The 23,058-nt window shown below is 42.4% G+C and overlaps 1 protein-coding gene across 1 annotated transcript in view; it reads left to right on the top strand.

Annotated features, from left to right (window-relative positions):
* Positions 1-23,058, top strand: part of slc16a4 (solute carrier family 16 member 4) — a gene marked incomplete at both ends in the record, with an annotated part of 117,119 nt that overhangs the window by 90,123 nt on the left and 3,938 nt on the right. Inside the window, 2 exons of the mRNA XM_084333228.1 lie at positions 15,112-15,323; positions 17,101-17,194. Coding sequence (XP_084189354.1) covers positions 15,112-15,323; positions 17,101-17,194 — 306 coding nt within the window. The remainder of the gene's footprint in view (positions 1-15,111; positions 15,324-17,100; positions 17,195-23,058) is intronic.

Here is a 23,058-nt window from a genome sequence, read left to right as displayed (position 1 = left end):
AGAGAGAGAGAGAGAGAGAGAGAGAGAGAGAGAGAGAGAGAGGAGAGAGAGAGAGAAAAAAAAGTGGTGTTAAGATGTTCTTGACAGTCTGCACACGTGCATGTAAATCTTTAAGGGTGCTTGGCAGTGCTTTGTGAAGAATTGAAATGCGTTACACACAGTTGGGGTATTGTCCTATGTTTGTGTATAAATTATTTTCTGTACATTATTCCATGATAATGTGACCTTTGTCAGAAGGTATCTGTAGACAAGCTAATGCTAATCGTTCAGCTAAAGATTAGATTAGATTATACTTTATTGTCATATTTGCATACAACAAGATTTGGGACTCAAACTTAAGGTGCAGTAGTGGAAGCAAATATAAAATCACACAAGTAAGAAAAGAGATAAATACTATACAATAAAACAATGTTACAATACTGTACAATATACAAAATAACAAGTTGTGTTATTTGTTGTGCAAGTCCTTCAGGGAGGGGGCAGTGTAAATGTGACGCGATCAGCGATTGATGCCCACATGTCTCCATTCATTTTAATTTCCAGATTTCCAGAAAGTACAGCATGTAAGCTTTCATATGTTGAAATCTGAGAATGTTTGAATAAGATGTGCTAATTAGAATCTTGTAAAAAGAATTATTCTGTTTGCTTTAAGCTGTGAAAACGCCTCTTGAAGAAAAAGCTAGAAACACCTCTGCTGTTTCTGTTGGGCGTTAACAATAGCCCCTACAATCCACCCAGCCACTCCCCTCACTGAATAGCATTAACAAAGGTCATGACAGAAGCTATCATCATAGTACAACAGCGAGTACTTCACCATTTGTGTTTAATAATTTGAGGAATTGTGAAGGTCACAGAGTTCAACATGAAGGGAAACACCCACCTAAGTTCAGGAGGTTGTTATTCCTGTGGTCTAAGTTATATTAGTGAACATGAACATCTCTCTCCCAAATCTGAAAAACTAGAGTGCTAAATGTCCTGGGCCAGTTTCGAATTGCAGTCTCCCATAGATGCTCTTTTAGAGTGGTTTTGAAGGTGGGTAGTGATTCACATTCCTTTACAGCTGTGGGTAGGGCGTTCCACATTGATGTGGCATAATTGTGAAACGTGTTTAGTCCCTTGTTTGAGCCGAATCTGGGTTTAACATGATTTGTGGAGCTCCCTCTGGTGTTGTGGTCATGGTATTCACTGACCTTTGAGAAGTATTTTGACATGTACATGGGTACCTTAGTGGTGTAGTGTATCTTGTAGACCAGGCCCATTGCAAGTTGCTGTACTCTGTCGTCTACTCTAAGCCATCCTAGGTTGTGAATGAATGAATGAATGAAACTTTATTTAACAGATTGCAGAATGGGTACAATACAGTACGGCTCAATACATACAATTGTTAAGGGGATGCAGACCTGAGAAAGACGTTTGTCTTGTTTCCATCAGGGTCCCCCATTTTCAATTCATATAGACATATATGACATACATGACATACAGATAGTCAGTACTGCTACATCTATACATTTATGACATACCAGATTTGCAAATACAGTACTGTTTGTGATACAGAAGGAGTCAAGAAAAGGGAGTATATACATTTGACGTAGAAACTGTACATTGGAGGTTGGGTGATTGGGATATTGACAACCATACTGGGTAATTTTACATTGGAGGTGGTTGGGGTGGGGGAGGGGGGGGGCGGGGGGCATACTGTATAAACAAGTCTAACACTTGTACATTGAGGGGGGGGGGGAGGAGACACTGTACAAACAAAACACAATTGTACATTGAACTATTGACAAAACCATACTAGGTAAATGACTGTACATTGGAGGGGGTTGGAATGATTGGGTTAGGATATTTACAGGGGCCAGTGTTGAATTGCAGTCTCCCGTAGGTGTCCCTTGAGAGAGGTTTTGAAAGTGGGTAGTGATCCACATCCTTTACAGCTTTGGGTAGGGGCGTTCCACATTGATGTGGCATAATTGCGAAACGTGTTTTAGTCCCTTATTTGAGCCGAATCTGGGTTTGACATGATTTGTGGAGCTCCCTCTGGTGTTGTGATCGTGGTATTCACTGACCTTTGGAAGTATTTTGACATGTACATGGGTACCTTGGTCGTGTAGTGTATCTTGTAGACCAGGCCCCATTGCAAGTTGTTGTACTCTGTCGTCTACTCTAAGCCATCCTAGGTTGTCGAAGTGGGCAGGGGTGAGGTGGGTTCTAGGAGTAAGGTCAAGCAGTAGTCTGACCAGTTTGTTTTGTGATGTTTGTCATTTTGTTTTTAGCGCTGTTGAGGTGCTTTGGGTACCATGAGGTGCAAGCATAGTCGTAGTACCGCTTGAATGAGTGCTCCTGCCAGAGTCTTCAGGGTATTCTTGTTTATCAGAGAGGAGATCCGGTACAAGAAACTAGTTCGTTGGTTGACTTTCTTTATTACATTGGATGCCATTTTGTCACAGGAAAGATTTGCCTCTAGGATGGAACCCAGGTATGTCATTTCATCTTTCCTTGTGACAATATTGTCACCCACTGTAACTGAGAAGCAGTCGGTCTTGCTGAGTTTGTTTTTTGAACCGAAGAGAATGGACTCTGTTTTACCCAGGTGTAATGATAGTTTGTTATCAGCGAGCCAGGTGCAGATTCTGCCGAGTTCCGAGCTGAGGGTTTTTTCAACCTGTAACTTGTTCTTGTCAGAGACCAGCAGGGCTGAGTCGTCCGCGAACAGGAACAAGTTGCAGTCACAAGCTGACGACATCTCATTTGCATAAAATAGGAACAGTAACAGTCCTAGTATGCGTCCTTGTGGAACACCACAGCTAACTGGGAGGGGGGGGATAGAGTACCGTTTACCTCCACCATCTGTTCTCTCCCCTCCAGGTAGGATTGCATCCAGCTCACTGATACAGTATACTATCAAAACCAAGTGCTTTTAGCTTGTCAATCAGAATGGAGTGATTGACAGTGTTGAAGGCCTTTTGTAGGTCCAGCATGACCATGCCACAGTATTTTCCCGCGTCCACCTCTTGTTTGATGTGGTCGTTCAAATAGAGAAGGCATGTGTCAGTGGAGTGGGATGTTCTGAAGCCAGATTGGAATTCGTAGATTCGATTTCTTTCCGCAAGGTAGGCTACTTTTCAACCTGTTCGTATACAATTTTTTCCATGACTTTCGAGATGGAGGTAAGAATGGAAACAGGGCGGTAGTTGCCTGGGTCCAATTTGCTGCCCTTTTTGTGCAGGGGGTTACTCTCGCAATTTAAATTTTCCAGATTTCCAGAAAGTACACCATGTAAGCTTTCAAATGATGACGTTGAAATCTGAGAATGTTTGAAGAAGATGTGCTAATTAGAATCTTGTAAAAAGAAAACAAAATCTGTTTGCTTTAACCTGTTCCACACAATGTGAAAATCCGCATAAAATATATACCTAGGTAAATGGAATATTGCTCCACTTCTACAAGCGCTATTTGCATATTCTTGGTATCTAGGTACATCTATGGACCTCAGGGAATGTATTCACAGTGTCAGAAATATTGTGTCTATTACTAGGCTTGCTTAAAGGGGAACTATCTTATAAATGGCCTTTTTGAGTGTTTAGCATTGTTTCCTAGCTATGTGAACTTATATTAATATGATCTATGTCTCAAAATTCTCATATTGGCGCATTCTTCCAATTCTCCTCTCACAATATTCACCCTCACTGAACTGAGTCATTTGAAAATGTGCGCGATATGTGATGTCAGAAAGACACCGCTGCATGTTAATGTTGAGATAGAAGATGAGCTCCACACAGTGGCTGGACCCTTACCAGGAGCCCACACAGCCTCTCTCTCCACACGGCTCAAAACGGCTCGAGATCTTGAGGTAGAAAAATGCTGTTTTTGAGGACTTGATTAGAAATACAAAACAATGAATAAAAAATATATATATATTACAGAGGTGTTCCATAGACTCACAGGAATTGTGTAAAAGTGCCCAAATAGTGAAAGAAATAGTAAAATAGTTCCCCTTTAAATTGTGATGAAACAAAGGAGAATATGAATTATGATTTTTCTTTGCATCTTTGACAGTGAATAACACCATGATAATAATGGCCAAACTTAAAAAACTGCCACTGACCTCGTTCAGTACCCTCTTGAGATCATGTGTACATAAAATCTGAGGAAATTAATAAAGGGAAGATGATAAAACCGAAGGTTCTGTAGATACAGTACTGAATTCTCCCATCCGGACCAATGCAATTTGAAATATTATTATAGAATATAGAATAGATGCTTATACATTACCTTATTATAGCCAATTCGCACATTTATATATATATACATATATTATCTTTCAAATGCCAGAGTTCAATTTGGATTTAGTATCACCAGGCGTGCATAAGAACAGATAATGATATCTACTGTAATCGACTGTACTTTGTTATTTCCCCCACAGTGCAACCGTTTTGAAACCAATTTCAGATCTAATTGTTCCTACATGCTAACAATAGGGAGGAGAAACTAACTGCGTTTCAATATTTGTCAAAAACGTTACCTTTTGTGTCTTATTATCGCGAATAATACCAGTTATTGACATATTCATAATTCAACTCTGAACTTTGAACCCCCATAGAACTTGAAGGGAAATGTAGTTCGGAAAGATTCCAACGCTGATCCACAGCTATGCATGCCCTCGACAATTCCCATGGTTCAACATTTTCAAAATGGTCGCCGTCTTGGAATATACTTCAGCAAATCGAGAAGGTAAAACGATCTAATGGCACTTTTAACCTATTGCTAAACTAACGTATTGATGATAATATACATTCTACATGAGGGCGGCTACGTGGCGCAGTGGGCAAGGCGCTCGCAACGAATGCTGGAGACTAGGCTCGAACAGGTTGCCTCCTGTTTGATCCCCGCTCTCCACATTGCTTTCAGTTTAGCTGGTCGTCCACAGTAATACACATTGGCCGTATTACGGGGAGGGAAACTGAAGGGTGGGGATCGGGCGTTGTGGACAGCGACTCCTACAGGTCGGTTGGTGCGCCTGCACAGTAGAATCAAGAAGCGACGGGGGCGGGGCCCCTCCAAAGCCCAGACCCCCGACGCTGAAAGATCGAGCCACACAGGTGAAAAGATGCGACAGCTGTTACCTCGAGTATCGGAGGGGACTCGTGCTATGTATGACTTAGTCCACATTGCAGCCGGCTTGTGGGAGGCAAGAAACAACGTTCGAAGACAGGGGAGGGTTGAATTGGACGATATGAAAATTGGGATGGGAGAAAAAATAGAAAATGGGAGAAAAAGTGGATCAAAAAAATATATACATCCTACATGCTTTTATGACATGTTAGTGATGTTAATACTTGAATACGTTTGATTTTTAAATCGCAATTTTTTTGCATCACTCTGAAAAATATGGATATATGATCATAATGTCATTTAGGGGTCGGTACCGACCCTGGGGGGTGGAACAGGTTGTGAAAACGCCTCTTGAAGAAAAGGCTAGACACACCTCTGCCTGTTTCTGTTGGGCGTTAACAATAGCCCCCTACAATCCGCCAAGCCACTCCCCTCACTGAATAGCATTAACAAAGTTCATGACAGAAGCTATCATCATAGTACAACAGCGAGTACTTCACCATTTGTGTTTAATAATTTGAGGAATTGTGAAGGTCACAGAGTTCAACATGAAGGGAAACACCCACCTAAGTTCAGGAGGTTGTTATTCCTGTGGTCTAAGTTATATTATTTAGTGAACATGAACATCTCTCTCCCAAATCTGAAAAACTAGATGTCAAACTTGTGATATCATCAGGTAAAAAGTCTGGAGCTGCTCAATAGACAATGAATGACGCGATATTTCAAAAGCTGTCGTGACATCATTCAAGTTCCTCAAATCTGTCTTCGCTCTGTGGTCGGGTCACCAAAGAGATTTAAGCCTGAGGGGGCAGTTCCTATCTACACAGTAAAGCCAATACGTTCCCACAACCACCGCGCCATTAGATTCAGTTATCTGGCTTGAGTAAAGTAGCCTTTTAGCCGTGAAGAATATGGAACTGGTGGATGCATTTGGCAACTGGCTCAGGCAATCAGAAAGTCTGAAATGATTAGAAGGTTTTGCTGCCAAGCAGTGTAACAACAACAACAGCTGTCTTGATGACAAAGAAAGTTATTTACAACTCATGAAATGTATGTAAAAATCGTTGTGGTCCATGCTTACGCCTGGCTCTAAAAACCATGACGTTATCAACTGAAGTAGGTTACAAGACCCTGGAGGAGTGGGCAAAGGCTGACGGCCTGTGAATGACCACTGAAGAAGTCTGTGTCCGACTAAAAGCAGAGGATATAGGTGTTGTCCGTTTCCTCTGGTTGCCCTGGGGTCTCTCTCTGCATAATGTGCAGCGTGCCAATAAGTAAGAGCTATCAAGCTAGAAGAACATTCTTTCTTCTCTCTTGTGAAGCTGATGATGCTGTTGTGCTAGGCCAGTTTGTTTGCCCTGTTCTTCATGCCATATCCATTTGGGTTGAGGTTATATTCTGGACTGTGTTAATGCTGTGGTTAACATGAATAAATCATGGAAAGATATGTAGATTCCTTCGGGATAAGTGTGTTCTGAGGAGAGATGAAAGGTCATGCATGATTGGTTTTGTGTAAATCCGACTAAAAGCAGAGGATATAGGTGTTCTCAGTTTCCTCTGGTTGCCCCGCGGGGTCTCTCTGCATAATGTGCAGCGTGCCAATAAGTAAGATCCATCAAGCTAGAAGGACATTCACATTTTACTCTGTCACATTCTCTGGTCATGTGCAGTGTTCTGAGAAAGCCAGCGAGAGAGAGCAAGCAAGGGAGACTGCCTGGCCCGCCACCCACACCACAAAGCCACCGCCCCAGTGTCCTGCTGTCCCCCCCCCCCGCCCCCAATCCCCCACCCCTACTACCCCAGCGCCTGTCACAGAGGCCCATTGAGTCGGACCACTATCGTCCGGGTCGGTCCCGTGTCAGTCCACCACCACCATCACTGCCGCTATGGGGTGTCGCTAGGCAACGGATAACTGAGTAAAGTGGCTGCCGTGGCGACTAGAGGGGCTCCCCTTTTTTTTTCGGGGCCAATTCTGAAGTGGCTGATATTTTGCAGAGGAGCACTGAGGCGGCAATGTGTACAAAAGAGGAGGCAAGACGAGCCAACAGCAGCCAGCACAGTAATGAGAGAGGCTGGGAAAACCCACATACTTTTTATACCACTTGCTTTTACACAGTCATGTCCCCCTTTGAAGGGAAGTGAATGGTGTCCCCCCCCCCCTCCATGCCTTGTCCACCGTCTATTACAGCACAGAGGCATGCATTTTTATTACCTATTTTAATCTGTCAGGGTGGAGGTGAAAGCTTAGATGAACGGAAATTAACGACGTAGTCTCCGAGGCGTTTTGGCCCTCAGCGCCACTCAGAGGGGCCCCTGTCGAAAACGGCATTGTGCCGAGTTTGAACGGGAACAGCTGCAGAGCCCGGGTTAATCCCACTGCGATTAAAACACACAAACAAGCTCACAACTCTGTCCGTACCTAAGCAGGGGGACACCCCAGGACACTCGCTCTCTGGTCACTTGATGAGGACACACAAACACAGCACAGCTGTCCCATGTCCCATCTCCCTAACCCCGGTGAGGAGATATTATGCACTTAAGATCTATTATGTAACAAAAGCAGAGGTGTTCCGTGACATGGCATTCCATTATTCATCCCTTTCATGTTCTCCGTTCGTCGTCTTCTTAGAAGACGAACACTCTGAGGTAATGACATATAGACTTTGATTCATACAGGTGGCTCACATTCAGATCCAAATGTGAATTAGAAACACCTGATTCACCAGAAGAAGAAGTATTTATTTTGTCATGCAGAGTATGATGTAGACAAACGCAGTGCAGTGACAACTGGACAACTTGCATGCAGGTGCGCAGGGGACAGCACGGCGACAACAGACACCGAACTAATCGTCACTCTCCAGCATGTCAACAACAGCGTCCCTCTGCAAGTGGTCGACGGTCCTCCTAGGTTCAGAGAGAGAGTGTCCTGCCGCCTTCAGCCTGTTTGTGGCTGTCGGTGGTGCAGTGGTGGAGCAGAGAGGATGGGCACCTCAGAGCTGCATGGGACCGGTTGGTTTCATCGATCCAACTTGGTGGTGTGCTTGTTGCTGCTATTCCTGCGACGGTCAATATGCCACTGCAGCTACCGCACCGCCTATCACATTCCAGTCGACCTCAGCAGAGAGAGAGAGAGAGAGAGAGAGAGAGAGAGAGAGGAGAGAGAGAGAGAGAGAGAGAGAGAGAGAGAGAGAGAGAGAGAGAGAGAGAGAGAGAGAGAGAGAGAGAGAGAGAGAGAGAGAGCATAGAAGCATAGATCGGGGTGGGTCATTATCATCATCATCATCATCATCAGTGGGTGGTGCTGCTGACACATCAGAACGGCAGATCAATATGATGTGATACATCACACCGGCGGTGTCATCTGAATGTTGTAGGGACAGATGTTAATGCGTGCGGATGTTTGGATGTACGGTTGAAGCGCTGAGGGTGGCCACCTGTCCCAGTGTCTGAAGTGGAACTCTGAAATATGAACTTCTCATAATACCCAGCAGAGAGATCACATTTGACGTTGCAGTACACCCAACCACCCCCCAACCCCACATGACCCTCCGCGTCTATATTAATCCCAGCCGAAGAGTGCAAGAGCGCTTCCGCATTTCGCCATGATTGGCCCCGGTAACGCCCTCCAAATGCGCATTTTCTTTTTCACCGCTCAGACGCCGAAATGAAATGGAATACATGTATATTATCGCGACGCGGACCAGATTCACTCGCAACGCCATAACGTTATTTCCCTGTACATTGCAACGTTAACGCAACGCAGCTGTCAACTACTTTACATATTATCCAAACGAGGACCACATAACGCCATAACACGCCATAACGTTATTTCCCTGTACATTGTAACGTTAACACAACGCAGCTGTCAACTGTACTTTACATATTATCCAAACGAGGACCACATAACGCCATAACACGCCATAACGTTATTTCCCTGTACATTGTAACGTTAACACAACGCAGCTGTCAACTGTACTTTACATATTATCCAAACGAGGACCACATAACGCCATAACATGCCATAACGTTATTTCCCTGTACATTGTAACGTTAACACAACGCAGCTGTCAACTGTTGTACTTTACTTATTATCCAAACGAGGACCACATAACGCCATAACACGCCATAACGTTATTTCCCTGTACATTGTAACGTTACATATTATCCAAACGAGGACCACATAACGCCATAACGTTATTTCGCTGTACATTGTAACGTTACATATTATCCAAACGAGGACCACATAACGCCATAACGTTATTTCGCTGTACATTGTAACGTTAACACAACGCAGCTGTCAACTGTACTTTCATAACACCATAACGTTATTTCGCTGTACATTAACACAACGCAGCTGTCAACTGTACTTTGTAACGTTATGTTATTTCGGCATACAATAACCAAAGTAAACAAACCCTGGTCAGTGGTCACACAATACAGCAATTACAATTAAAACTCATAGTTACATGTTGTCTAGTCAATGTAGTCCTTGTATCAAGAAGTCAATCAACCAGTCTCCTTAATTTCTTATTGTTTCTGGTAGGGATGTCCGATATTATCGGCCGACCAATATTATCGGCCGATATCGGCAGTAAAATGTGATATCGGAAAATATCGGTATCGGTTTAAAAAAAGAAAAAAACAATAACAATATTTGTTATATATATATCCAGTGAAATTATTAGTTACCTGAAATTATTCAGTTTTTTGGGGGTGGGAAACCCTGCATATATCGGTATCGGTTGATATCGGTTGATATCGGTATCGGAATTTAAGAGTTGGACAATATCGGAATATCGGTATCGGTAAAAAAGCCAATATCGAGCATCCCTAGTTTCTGGTGGTGGTGACTGCAGTATCCTCAAGCAACTCATGTAAAGTTGAACATAATATGAAAAAGAAAAAAAACAACAAAAAAAATATGACTAATGCCAACTTTATACAACAACGAAAAAAGTTACTGGGCATTGTTCATAGAGTGAAGGTAAAACCAAGACATTAATATAGACTACCAGATGGAGATGTAATGTCATTTTACAAATACAATCATTTAACAATTTACCCTTTAACCCAATTGAATAAGCTAACTGAAGTAGTTACATGTGTTTGCAGAGCTAAATATTCAGCAGGACTGCCAGACAATGGGTCACACAGACAGAAATGAGTCAGTAAATAGTTGGCAAGGATTAAAAGCAGTCAAATGTACAATAGGAGTTCCAAGTCCATTGATGCTACGTACAATACAGGGTGCGATCCACGGGGGAGCTGGGGCAGCCATGGCTCACTTAGATCAGACATCAGCTCCCCTGAAAACATGATTTGTGATTTTTTGGGGGGTCTCTAAATTACTGAAAATAAATGCTACTTTTGCCATGCATTTCTCATTTTTCTGTAGTTTTCTGTATCATCATCGTGTATAATAATAAACTTATGCTATTTTGGATGTATGATTAATGATTTGCGCACTAATTCACACACGTATTATGGCAACATGCATGCTATTCTTGCAATTACCATTCGGAGCGCGGCGGCGCTGCAGCCTGCACGCACGGCACAAATCAAACTTGACCCGCACGTTGTAACCTGTGACTTGTTGACAGTGATAGTTTTGACAGGTAAATAAGGTCACTCAGGAATGGATAATGTCTAAACGAAAAATGCAACAAGTAAGCCTAACCAATTTTGGTTTCACGATGAAAGTGAAGCAGTCAATGGACTTGACAGAGCAGCAGGAGGCGGGATCATCTACAGGCGACACCGTTACACCTGCTGCTGGTGCTGCTGCGGTGGGGACTATCTCTGACAACGCCCGGTGACCGTGCCGGCGCCTGCTGCAGTCGTATCAGAACAGGAGTCTGAGAGATAATCACGAGATACTGACAGTGTTGGATCTATCATCTATCTAACTAAATGGATACTTTTTTTTATCATGAAATGTGCTGTGCAGACGGCCGGACCACAACTACATCAACAATTGAGTTGTCTATTATGTGTTCTGTAGTTACTGAAACTGATTGAATATATGACAGGATTCAAGAGGCTTATTTGTCACATACATACATAACACAAGGCCTACTAAAGGCTACAGTAATAATGCCTGCGATCACAGTCCGACTCCTCCCTGCGCGGCGCGCACCCCCCCCCCCGCGCAAATTAAGGTTCCTTGGCTCACCCAAAGACCATGCTATGGTTCGCACACTGGTACTATAGCAGTGTGACATATACGCCTATGGAAACCTGTGTGACTGACTGTGTTGCAATTAGTCTAATGTCTCCTTCCTGTACTTGAAGCTTTCCCTTGAACGCATTAGCGAGATGAGAGACCGGTGAGAAGATGCAGGAGATATATCACAGTTGTTGTTTTAATAGAGCGAATGTTAGTAACAGTGAGTCGAGTCAAGACAAGACACACGCATGTTCTAATTTACCATATTCACACGGCGGCAGATTTGCTCTTGTGTACAGTAGCAGTGATCGCCCTGCTGCGTCCATCGCGTATATATATATACCGTATTAGCGCTTTAATATGGCGTGTTCTGTGATTAATGTGATTGACCAGCGTTAATGTGATTGACCAGCGTTGCGACCAGCGTTGCTAATATGAACCAAAGGCTTTAATATGGCGCGTTCTGGCATCTGTGATTAACCGTGTTGAATGGGGGTCTGAACCAAGCGAGGACCTCATGCGCATGCGCGGCGAGCACCTGGGCGAAGGAAAAGGAAATGCGCATTGCTTACCGGCGAATGGGGAAGAATGCAGAAGCGCTCTTGCACTCCTCGGCTGGGATTAATATAGACGCGACCCTCCCCACCCCCCCCCCCTCTCTCTCTCTCTCTCTCTCTTTCTCTCTCTCTCTCTCTCTCTCTCTCTCTCTCTCTCTCTCTCTCACGCCTTTACAGTAACAGCCACGTGCATTCACTCACACACACACACACACACACACACACACACACATGTGCATGTGGCAGGATGACACATCCCTGTGTACTTCTTGGCTCCATGCCTGCACGTAAAACACGTACTGCAGTGCCACACCGGCTGCCACGGAGCGTCTATGGCTGGCTTTGACACTCAACTCTCTCTGTACAACCCTCCCGAATCTCACCTTTGCCTCCAAATGATTGGAATGAATTGTTAACTAGCGGCTAACTCATAATTAGTTAGGTGACATTACCATTATGTCTTATTAATCTTATCTTATTAAAACGTGTTTTTTTGCTGTCAAAGTTCTTGTGATTCTTCTTCTGAACTAGAAGAAGAGGAAGAAGAAGAAGAAGAAATTGACTTAGTTCCATAGATGGTTTCAAAGTGACAACAGTAACATTCCAAAAGGACCCAAGTGTATTTCCTGTTGCAATGTTAGCTAATGCAATAGTTGACAGGAAAATACACTTGGGTCCCAACTGCTCCTTAGAAACAGAATTCCAGTGAACCCGTCTATATTCATCCATTCAAACTTAATTTAATCTTGAAGGATCATTGAGAGCAAGCGCTCATTTACAATGACGTTGAGGAATACAAAATATAATACAAAAAAAAAAACGATATAGAAACAGAAAGTCAATCGATTAAAATGTAAATTAAACATTTAAAATAATTAAAAACAACTGTGGTGAAGTGGTTTGCTATTAATTATTATTATTATTATTATTATTATTATTATTATTATTATTATTATTATTATTATTATTATTATTGTAACTGAGGGGTTACAAAACCCTGACTGTATTAAATATTGTGATAGATTAAACCACTGCTAGGTATGTACTTTAATTACTGGCCAGACAGTACATCAAATATAGATGGTGAACACTCATAAGAACACGGCATTGACAAAGAAATAGTATTTGAGGGTATTTTATTATTATGCAACATTAGGTTACAGAATGAGAATTAGGGTCGCGCTTGTATGGCGAAGAATATGCATAAAGTCAGTCAGTAGCATGAGTCACTGGGAATAGCAGGATTCCTACGATGGGTCTAGGTTGACGCCACCTGGCGTATAATAGCAATTATAGAAGGCAACGCTGGTACCGCCTGGAGACACTGGGTTCCCTCCGGGGTTGTAAGGCCTAGAGGGTAGAGGAATGTTCGGATACTCAGTCTGATTCAATGAAGAATAAAGGGACTCCACGTACAGAAGTCAGTCCTTGTAAATCCAACGATCAGCAGCAAAAGCAATAACTGTAATCCAAATGCTCGATAGCAATGATGACAGCTAGCCAGCCTCTGTCCATGAGGCCAGCCCGAGTGTAATCCTCACGAGGTTGAATCCCAAACGATAGTGGAAATCAACGAGGCTCTTCTCCGGGTAACACGTTCCAAATCAATATAATCCAACCAGTAATGGTTCTGCAATCGCCGCTGCTGGTTCTCCTGTGCACATGTCCAACGGTTCTCCGACTAGGCCTCCTCGGGTGCTGGCGACGTATTTAGGCCACACACCCTGGCTAAGGTTCACTAGCTAAACACGACGAACCGCTGGGTAATGCTACACACGAACGAACTGGGTTGCACGATATACAATAAATGAACGACTATTTACTTCACATTAGATTAGGTCGAACTTGACGTTACTGCATTAAACTCTGACACTTTACTATTCTATTCGCACATGTTCTCAACGCACGGTTGCTCACTTCACTACCCGCTGACTCGGGATGAACTTGATGAACGAACTTGTCACGTTGGCTTGCTTAGACGAACTGCTGCTGTGCGCACCTTGCGCCGTATATATACTTAAGTGGTTATCTAGTCCCAAACCTCAGTTCTTGTCTGGGATCAATACGCTGTCTCCGGGCATGTTCTGACATGCCTGAGCTTGTCTTTGAACCTGACGTTGGGGGCTTGCGAGCTGGCGCCTAGGGCGCTATCCAATAAGGAGAGCGAATATTACTATGGTTCGAACGCAGGTAAAGGGATATTCCGTGTATATATAAATAATATACAATGTATATAAAACAATAAAGGTAGATTCTCAGTTTTAATCTGGCCCTTCACAACAATTATTATTATTATTATTATTATTATTATTATTATTATTATTATTATTATTATTATTATTATTATTATTATTATTATAGAAGTTTATTTCAGGGACAACTTACCAAAAAAAACATTAGTCTCCGAAGAGAAAAGATGTATTGCACTAGATTGTAGCTTTTGCTATTTTATATCTCCTGTCCCTTGTACATACAATATAAAACAATACAATATAAAACCTATGTAAAACAATACAATAAAAACACACAATAACATGTTAATGATTTAAACTGACCAATACTAATGAATTGAGTTTTAAAGTGCATTGCAAAACATTCCATTACATGTCTGTGAATGCACGTGGGCTGACAGATGCAGGGAAGCATTCCCGCTGAGTGTACAGTAGGTATATTTGTGACTTCTCTGTACAGTGTTCCTCGCATTATCATTATTGTCGATACCTTAGACGAGCCCTCAGGTTGTATGTAATACTCATTACAAAAAGCTTACCGCGGCTCATACTATGACCAATACATTGTGTGTAGTAGCCAGTATTAGGCTGTATCTGTATCTTGTTGGAGAATGACCTCCATGGTGAAATGTTCTCTGTGTTTTCCTCTTCTTTGCTTGTCCTATCGCGTTACACCCTTATCCCCTCCCCCCCCATCTCTCTCTCTCTCTCTCTCTCTCTCCCTCGTCTTATATTCATACAGTATCTCTCTGCCTCGGAATGACCCCTCCCATGCTTTCATTTACAGTACATACAGGACATCTTTCACTTTTCCTCTCCTCTCTTGTCCCACTCTCTCCCTTCGTCCCTTATCCATCCTGCTAACCGGGCCCGACAAAATCACTAAGAGTGCATTTGCAATCGGAGGGCGTGCACACTGGGCGGGCAGGCAACAGCAACAAAAAGATTAACCCCCATATCAATATTAGCCCTGATATGTACGTCTCTCTGTATAACAGTGTGGAACAGTGGCTCAAATGTAACATCGTATAACTGTCTCTCCCAGGTATTACGGAGACCGTGGCCCAGCTGGCGTCCGGCTGGGTGACAGACAGGAACCTCTTCCACAAGTACCACTACCACAAGGCCTACCTGATCCTCTGTGGCATCGTCAACCTGCTCTCTCCGCTGGCCACCTCCTACATCCTGCTCATGGTCTACGCCATCTTCTTCGCCGTCTTCTGCGGCGGCTACATGGCGCTGCTGCTGCCCGTTCTGGTAAGAGTGCCATTCCGCAATCCCACGACCCGCAGTTGAGCCCCTGTCTTTGTGCCGTTTACTTCTCATACCAACCCACCGCTCAGACTCAGTCGAATGTAAATACATATAAATTTTTCTTTTTAAACATATTGATATGAAGTGAACTGAAAACGCATCACTGGTTCATTTATCTTTTTCAGCCTCCAGTACAAGCCATTAAATAGATGTTCCAGCACAGCCCAATGCCTAATGGTTGTTTCCTGGTACTACCCATAATAGCAAATACAACACACAATGAACTTGTTAATTGTAAGCCTTTTACGCCTACTTTTATGTGGAAATAATATGTAGATTGTATCATTAATATTAAAATCTCCTTCAAATGTGCCTTTTCATAGTTTCAATTGACAGCCCTAATTTACATTGACAATTTCAGACACACACACACACACACACACACACACACACACACACACACACACACACACACACACACACACACACACACACACAGAACATGTATATGAACATGAGATGCCCTTCATTACATCATTCTGTCTCAAACACAAGAACTCTGTGTGGCCGTGTCTATGTGCAGGCGTGCATGCATATATCTGTGTGTATGTAAAGGTGATGGAGATATATATATATCCTCGAGAGGCTGACAGTTGACTCTCGCAGGTGTCACCTAACATTGTCGGTCACTAACCGTCACTAAGGGTGTTACTATGAAAGTCTCCCGGTATCCGGTAACGTGAGGTCATCTCACCTGAGAACAAGCAGGGGTGTGTTCACTGGGTTTAATTGAAGGGTGGTATATTTAGAAAGGTGGTGGTGCTCTGCCTCTGGGCCTGCGGAGCAGAATGACATGATGACCAGTCTGGCTCGTTTCGGGGCCCTCCCTCTTCGTTAACCCTTTCACTGCCACACTACAGAAGGTTAACCGTTCACTACCACACTACAGATGGTTAAGCCATGCTGCTGTGTTCTACTACTGAGGAACGTTAGGCTGCTGTGCTGAGGCTAACTAGCAGCACAGTATTCCCATTGATTTGTAGAGGGGGGAAATATACATCTCAAAGATAAATCAATAATGTACGCAAAATAAAACCCTATCAAAATAAGGCCAGCACTCCAATCATTACATGTCCTAGCACCCATTTAGGGGTTAATTTCCTACTGGTTCAAGTCAAGTCAAGTCAAGAGTTTTATTTGTCACGGCATACAAACATACAGTGAAATGTGGGTGGTCATGCCCACAGCGATTGTGCAATAATACAAGTAATAAGAATAAGACATAACAGGTATAATGTACATAAAGTTTACAAAATGCATGGTAAAAGACATGCTAAGGTCCTGCGATAGTGCAATACAGTGTTAGCTACGGATGAGGCACTGGGTCTTATGTACACTAAAAAAAGAGGATTAAAAAAAAAGATACTAACAACAGATTTGACTGGATCTGCTTTTGTTTTTCAAAGGTAATACATCTGTAAGAGACACATCAAATGCCAAACAAACTCTTACATTTCACTCAGAATTATCTGTTTCATTGAAATCTGCAGAGCAGTAGTTTGTTTATACTTCAGAAGATATGATATGATATTTAGACTAGGGCCCCAAAATTTATGGAGGTGAATCAGGAGCCTGACGCCTGGGAGGAATGGTGATCTTGCCAGTGAATGACAGGGACAGCAGTGGTCACTAGTTTACTTGTATGACTTTGGATAGAGGTAAGACAGCTGAAAGGTTCTACTAAAGTGAAATATCCTACTTGTCTCATTTTTCTCTGCAGGTAGATCTCGTCGGGGCAGAGAAACTCAACAACTCCATGGGATTCTCCATGTTCTTTGTCGGCCTGGGCTGTCTCACTGGGCCTCCCTTGGCAGGTGAGCGGATTATGTCATGGAATGCAACCTATGTGCGCATGTGCACGTGCACATACTACACCCTACACACATAGACCCACACAGACATCCCCCTCACCGGCACACATGCACACACTAGCCTGGGATTGTTACCATGACCTATACTCAAAAGGTGACGTGATCATATAGAGCTGCTTGATTAATAACACATACACAAAATGTAGAAATATTGTGTGTGTGGGGGGGGGGGGGGCTCATGTAGGTGAGTGATGGATGGTTCAGGAGGCCCTATACCAATGTGTGGGTTGAGGATGCTCTTTGTCACAAATGCATAATGTTCAGGGGCCTTGTGGCCCATCTTTTCATGGGGCCCCCTACTAACGTCTCGTGTGTGTGTGTGCGTGCGTGTGTGTGCATGTGTATGTGTTCTTATCATCATGCTGTGTGAAAGGAAAAATCCCAAATGGATAGGAGACAAACAACATAGAGTTAGTCCAGTCCAGACTGAGATTTTGGGGGCTCTGAGATAAATGCACAGGTTACTGGGTCACGCTGCGGCTGCTCCCTGCCTGAAGGCAAGCCAAAAGCCTTAGAATAACAAGATATTCATGGAGGACGTTTAAACCATGACGGATTTGACTTAGCAAAGCTTTTTTTTTTTTTTTTACAGAGAACATGTTTGATACCACTTTACAAGGGTAATTTAAAAAGCCCCAGGATGTTAGACAGCACAAGACAATCTATCATATACTAATTTAGTAGAGGCAAACAGGTGTCAGCTCTCCAGATTGGAAATAGAAACACTGCGTAGACATTTCTAGATTTTCATAGCATCTATGTCTAAATTACATCACAAACTTTGAGTAGTTATTTTTAACTGTTAGATATTGGTGGCTCTCTGTTGCAGCATGCTTGACCACCCAGGGGCGATGGTTGCTTTGTTATGGATATGTACAGAACTTAGAAACTCCGTTGTAGTTGGAGCCTAGCCTATTAGCCAGTTAGCTAGGTATTGGGGATGTGCTATCTGTAGCTCAAGGCAGACTGGAAAATGCATAAACACATACCGGTACTGGCTACAATGGTTCTCTGGTTAAATTGATGCATAATCCAGGCGATTATGTTAATTAATTTAATATAGGCGTGGTTCAGTGTTCCCTTCCTTTGGATGCCAAGTCGTTAGTTCATGCCGCCAGTTGAGTGCCGCCAATGACATATAGCGTTTGTTTGTCTAATTTCTTTTTATGGGCGATTTGAATTCATATTTCATCAATCGAGCCTCACGCTAGTGTTGCAGAGTCTCTCTGAGCTCAATTGGGAAGATACCGCCCCCTATCATCTCTCCCTGTGTAACTGCACTCCATTAGTTTAGACTGATGAAGGGGGGGGGGCCAGTTTCCTCATTTTACTTTTCCGTCAAGCCAACTGAAGTGATCGCCGGCCCTCAGAAATGCGTGGATTATGTATTTCCAGCACCCAATGCTGAATCAATAAACGTGGTCGATATTTGGAATGGCGATCAGGAATTGGAATAATCTTTTTGGATAACATCTGATCTGAGGTAAGGAATCTATTTTACCAGTCTTGGGATAATCAGAGTTTTTTTCACAGATATATCAACGTGTCCCATATGTGTGTGTGTGTGTGTGTGTGTGTGTGTGTGTGTGTCTGTGTGCCGCTGATCAGGAAATGAGAGAATCGATATTTCAGCCCGCTTCTATAGCGTGCATAAGTACACATATACTATCGATAATCTAGCGTTTATTTGAAAACGATTCATAAATAGGCCAAAAAATTACAACGTTTTTGTGTATGCCAGAATATTACAGTAAATGCCGTTTATCACGGAATCTATATATTTTCCTGAAAAATTGAGGGCTTTTCAAAATGCTATAAAACGGAAATTAACCGATTAAAAAACAATCCGTTTCGACAATGTTGACTGCAAACAAGTCATTGATAAACGATGGGCAGATTAGACACATAGCCATAATTTAAGACAGAGATTATGCGTTCACAACGCTATCATTGAAGTGGGTGCTGGCATTTTTATTTTTTTTAAGATTTATTTTTTAGCGTTTATCGCTTTTTACTACTGGGCAGTCCAGTAGAGAGAGAGAGAGAGGAAGAACGGGAGACAGAGCGGGGGGAAGACATTCGGCAAATCGGGAATCGAACCCGGGTCGGCCGTGCCGCGACGCAGCGCGTTACATGGTTCGCCACTTGGGCGCCCCTGGGTGCTGGCATTTAACGGGGTTTTACCATGTTCACCAGTGGTAATCAAAGTGTTAAAGGCCCAAACAGTGTTCCAAATGTAAACTAATGGGTAACCCCCACCACCAGAAGTTTTAAATAAGAATGGAAACAACGTTTTTATTCTGTAGTTGACAATTAAGCATTAGATCACACGCAGGAGTGTGTTAGGCCCGACACGCAGCGGAGGGTCGTTAGACCCCCCTAAACATGATCTAATTCATATAACACACGACTACAAGTGGTGTAATGTCTTTTATACAATGGCCGAATTCACCCAACCTTATTGCTATAGAATAAACACACAGTAATTGAAGCATAATGGAGATTTATTCACAAAACCATCCACAGAGAAAGTAGATCCAATAGTAGATCCACTAGTAGACACCAGAGGGAGCTCCACAAACCATGTTAAACCCAGATAGACAGTACTGCTACATCTATACATTTATGACATACCAGATTTACAAATACAGTACTGTTTTTGTAGGGTGATTATGGTTTATTTACATTGAGGTTCTGGAGTCACGTGGAGTGTGTTATATGAAATACCCCCCCCCCCTCTTGAAAATGGGGGACCCTGATGTAAACAAGACAAAAGTCTTTCTCTGGTCTGCATCCCCTTAACACTTTGAGCGCCACGCCTGGTTTTCCGTTTTACCGGCTGAATGCCACCATCGGCGCCAATGTTAACGTTAATATCGCCTAATCTATGTTTTAAATTATGGCTATGTGTCTAATCTGCCTATCGCATTATCAAAGACTATTTTCCAGTCAGTGCTGTCAAGGCAGATTGTTTTTTTATCGCGTCGTTTCCGTTTCAGAGCAGTTAGAAAAGCCCCCGTTTTGATATAAAAAACAGCTCATTCTGGAGCATTCTATGAAAATCGTCTTTTAGTGGAATATTCCACAACGTTGATATTCGTCTGCCTTTTTATGAATCGTTGTCAAATAAACGCTAGATGATCAATATTATACGTGCACGCAAGCACATTACGGCCGCGCACGGATAATCGCTCCGTTGATTTTCTCACAGACTTTTACAGTGAAACCGAAAGAAGACATTTCACAAAACAGCTTATAACTTCATCAAACTTACTCTGATTATCCTAACACTGATAACATAGAGTCCTTACCTGACATCAGATGGTATCCAACTGGTATATTCCAATTCCTGATCACCATTCGAAAAAATCGATACGTGTATGGATCCAACGCGATACTGTAGATCTCCATGATCAGCGGGGATCTGAGGTTCCAGAATGAACTGTGGTAACCCCGGCTGGATCAGTGAACTGGAAAATGTGGAGTACCGGATTTTTTTCCCCATTCATTTTCATTGAGTCCATTCCAAAATCACTTATGTCATCTGGGAGACGACAGGGGGGCGCTTTTTTCCACAGTGATCGCCGGCGCCCCTCGGCTATACTCGGGTAGGCTCGGGTGATGCAATAATTTTTCAGATCGCTAAAAAAAAAAAAAAAAATCAGAGAAATCTCGTGAGTGGCTAGCAACCACCTATAAAAAAAACAGAGAAATCTCGTGAGTGGCACGGAAAGTGTTAACAATTGTGTGTATTGAGCTGTACTGTATTGTACCCATTCTGCAATCTGTTAATAAAATGTTCAATCAATCAATCAATCAAATAACAACCGGTAACTTCACTGTGCTTCTTAAACAAGATGTAGCAGTACTGTCTATCTGTATGTCATATATGTTATGATGCATTGAAAATGGGGGCCCTGATGTAAACAAGACGAAAGTCTTTCTCTGGTCTGCATCCCCTTATTAACAATTGTGTGTATTGAGCTGTACTGTATTGTACCCATTCTGCAATCTGTTAATAAAATGTTCAATCAATCAATCAAATAACAACCGGTAACTTCACTGTGCTTCTTAAACAAGATGTAGCAGTACTGTCTATCTGTATGTCATGTATGTCATATATGTTATGATGCATTGAAAATGGGGGACCCTGATGTAAACAAGACGAAAGTCTTTCTCTGGTCTGCATCCCCTTATTAACAATTGTGTGTATTGAGCTGTACTGTATTGTACCCATTCTGCAATCTGGTAATAAAATGTTCAATCAATCAATCAAATAGCAACCGGTAACTTCACTGTGCTTCTTAAACAAGATACCATTATTTAATTTTTTAAATCTCCGCGATTTTTCTTTTGTTTCACAATGAGTCATGACAAATTCATTAAATAATCCATGTGTATGTAACGAACTAACATATTCGAGTTGACTATCTTTTTTGGAGGATTCGTTCAAAAGCATTCATACTTCCATTTTTCTATCTATGGTGGATTGATTCAGACAGAAAAAATTAAGTAATTCGGTTGTGGGAGGGATCTGGGGTCATGTGGAGTGTGTTATACTAAATAACAACCGGCAATTTCACTGTTCAGCCAATCAGAATCAAGAAATTCACATGCCATTGTATAATGATTGTGATACAAGCACTAACACTAGACAACAGGTAAATGTGAGTTTTTGTTGTATTCATTGTATTTTGTGGCTGTAAAATGTTTGATTAAGTTGGCAATGTTTGATCTATATTCCGTTTTAAGAGTATTTTACAAACTCTTCAAGAATGTATTTGAATATATTTGGTCCAAAAAACAACAACACTGATCGGGGCTTTAACACATTCGGGGCCATTGGGATGAGTCTAATTAACACTTTAAGTGCCGAAAACGTGTTTAGGCGTCCTTCCCCGCCATGCTCAAGTTGCCGAGGACGCCGTAACTCGTCTTTAATATCAATATTTCAAAAATCTGTGATCGAAATCATATTTTTCCTCCGCAGCCCTGAGACACAGTGCTGGCCTCCTCTCAAACCTCTAGCGGTTCAAGAGCGCCATCTGGTGGCCGATCGGCAGAAGCGCCAAACAGGAAGTGATGTGGATGAAGTGCTGATCGTCCATATTACTTCCGGGCACTCTCTATAGCATAGGTGTCAAACTCACGGCCCGCAGGCCAAATGCGGCCCGCCACGTCATTTGATGTGGCCCCCCAAGAGCTCTAGTTAAAAAAAAATTAATTTTTTTTTACATTAATCTTGGGTTAAAAAATAGCGGTGTTAAAATAATTGTGGGTTAATGCGTTAATAAAGCTTTGACAGCCTTAGTTATTACACATTCTTACACATACATGTGTGTTGAACATCTGAGGTATTGATGAAGTAACAAAGGAAAAAAGCCAAAAGCACTTACTCCTCAGACATTCTTTGACAATTTTACAGCCCAAAATACAAAAAAGATCCAGGCGGAATAGGTAACAAAGGGTTGAAGAAATATTGTCTGAACTGTCAGATGCAAGCTGGCTGTGTGACATAACCGAGCATCTCGCTCAATTGAATAAGAAGCTGTAGGGACGCAAACAAGTCCCACCCAAAACTTGACCAATATAGTTGTGAACTGAGACAACCCTTATTTTGTTATTTTTGAGTACAGTTACAGTTGTGTGTTCATGCAGACACAATAGCAATTTCATTACGAATTGAAAATGGGGGACCCTGATGTAAACAAGTCGAAAGTCTTTCTCTGGTCTGCATCCCCTTAACAATTGTGTGTATTGAGCTGTACTGTACTGTACCCATTCTGCAATCTGTTAATTAAAGTTAA

This window comes from Notolepis coatsorum, assembly GCF_963971535.1.
Source record: "Notolepis coatsorum genome assembly, chromosome: 17".
NCBI classification, from domain to species: Eukaryota; Metazoa; Chordata; class Actinopteri; order Aulopiformes; family Paralepididae; genus Notolepis; species Notolepis coatsorum.
The sequence above is the reverse complement of the archived record's forward strand: the minus strand, read 5'-3'. Positions and strand labels throughout refer to the sequence as shown.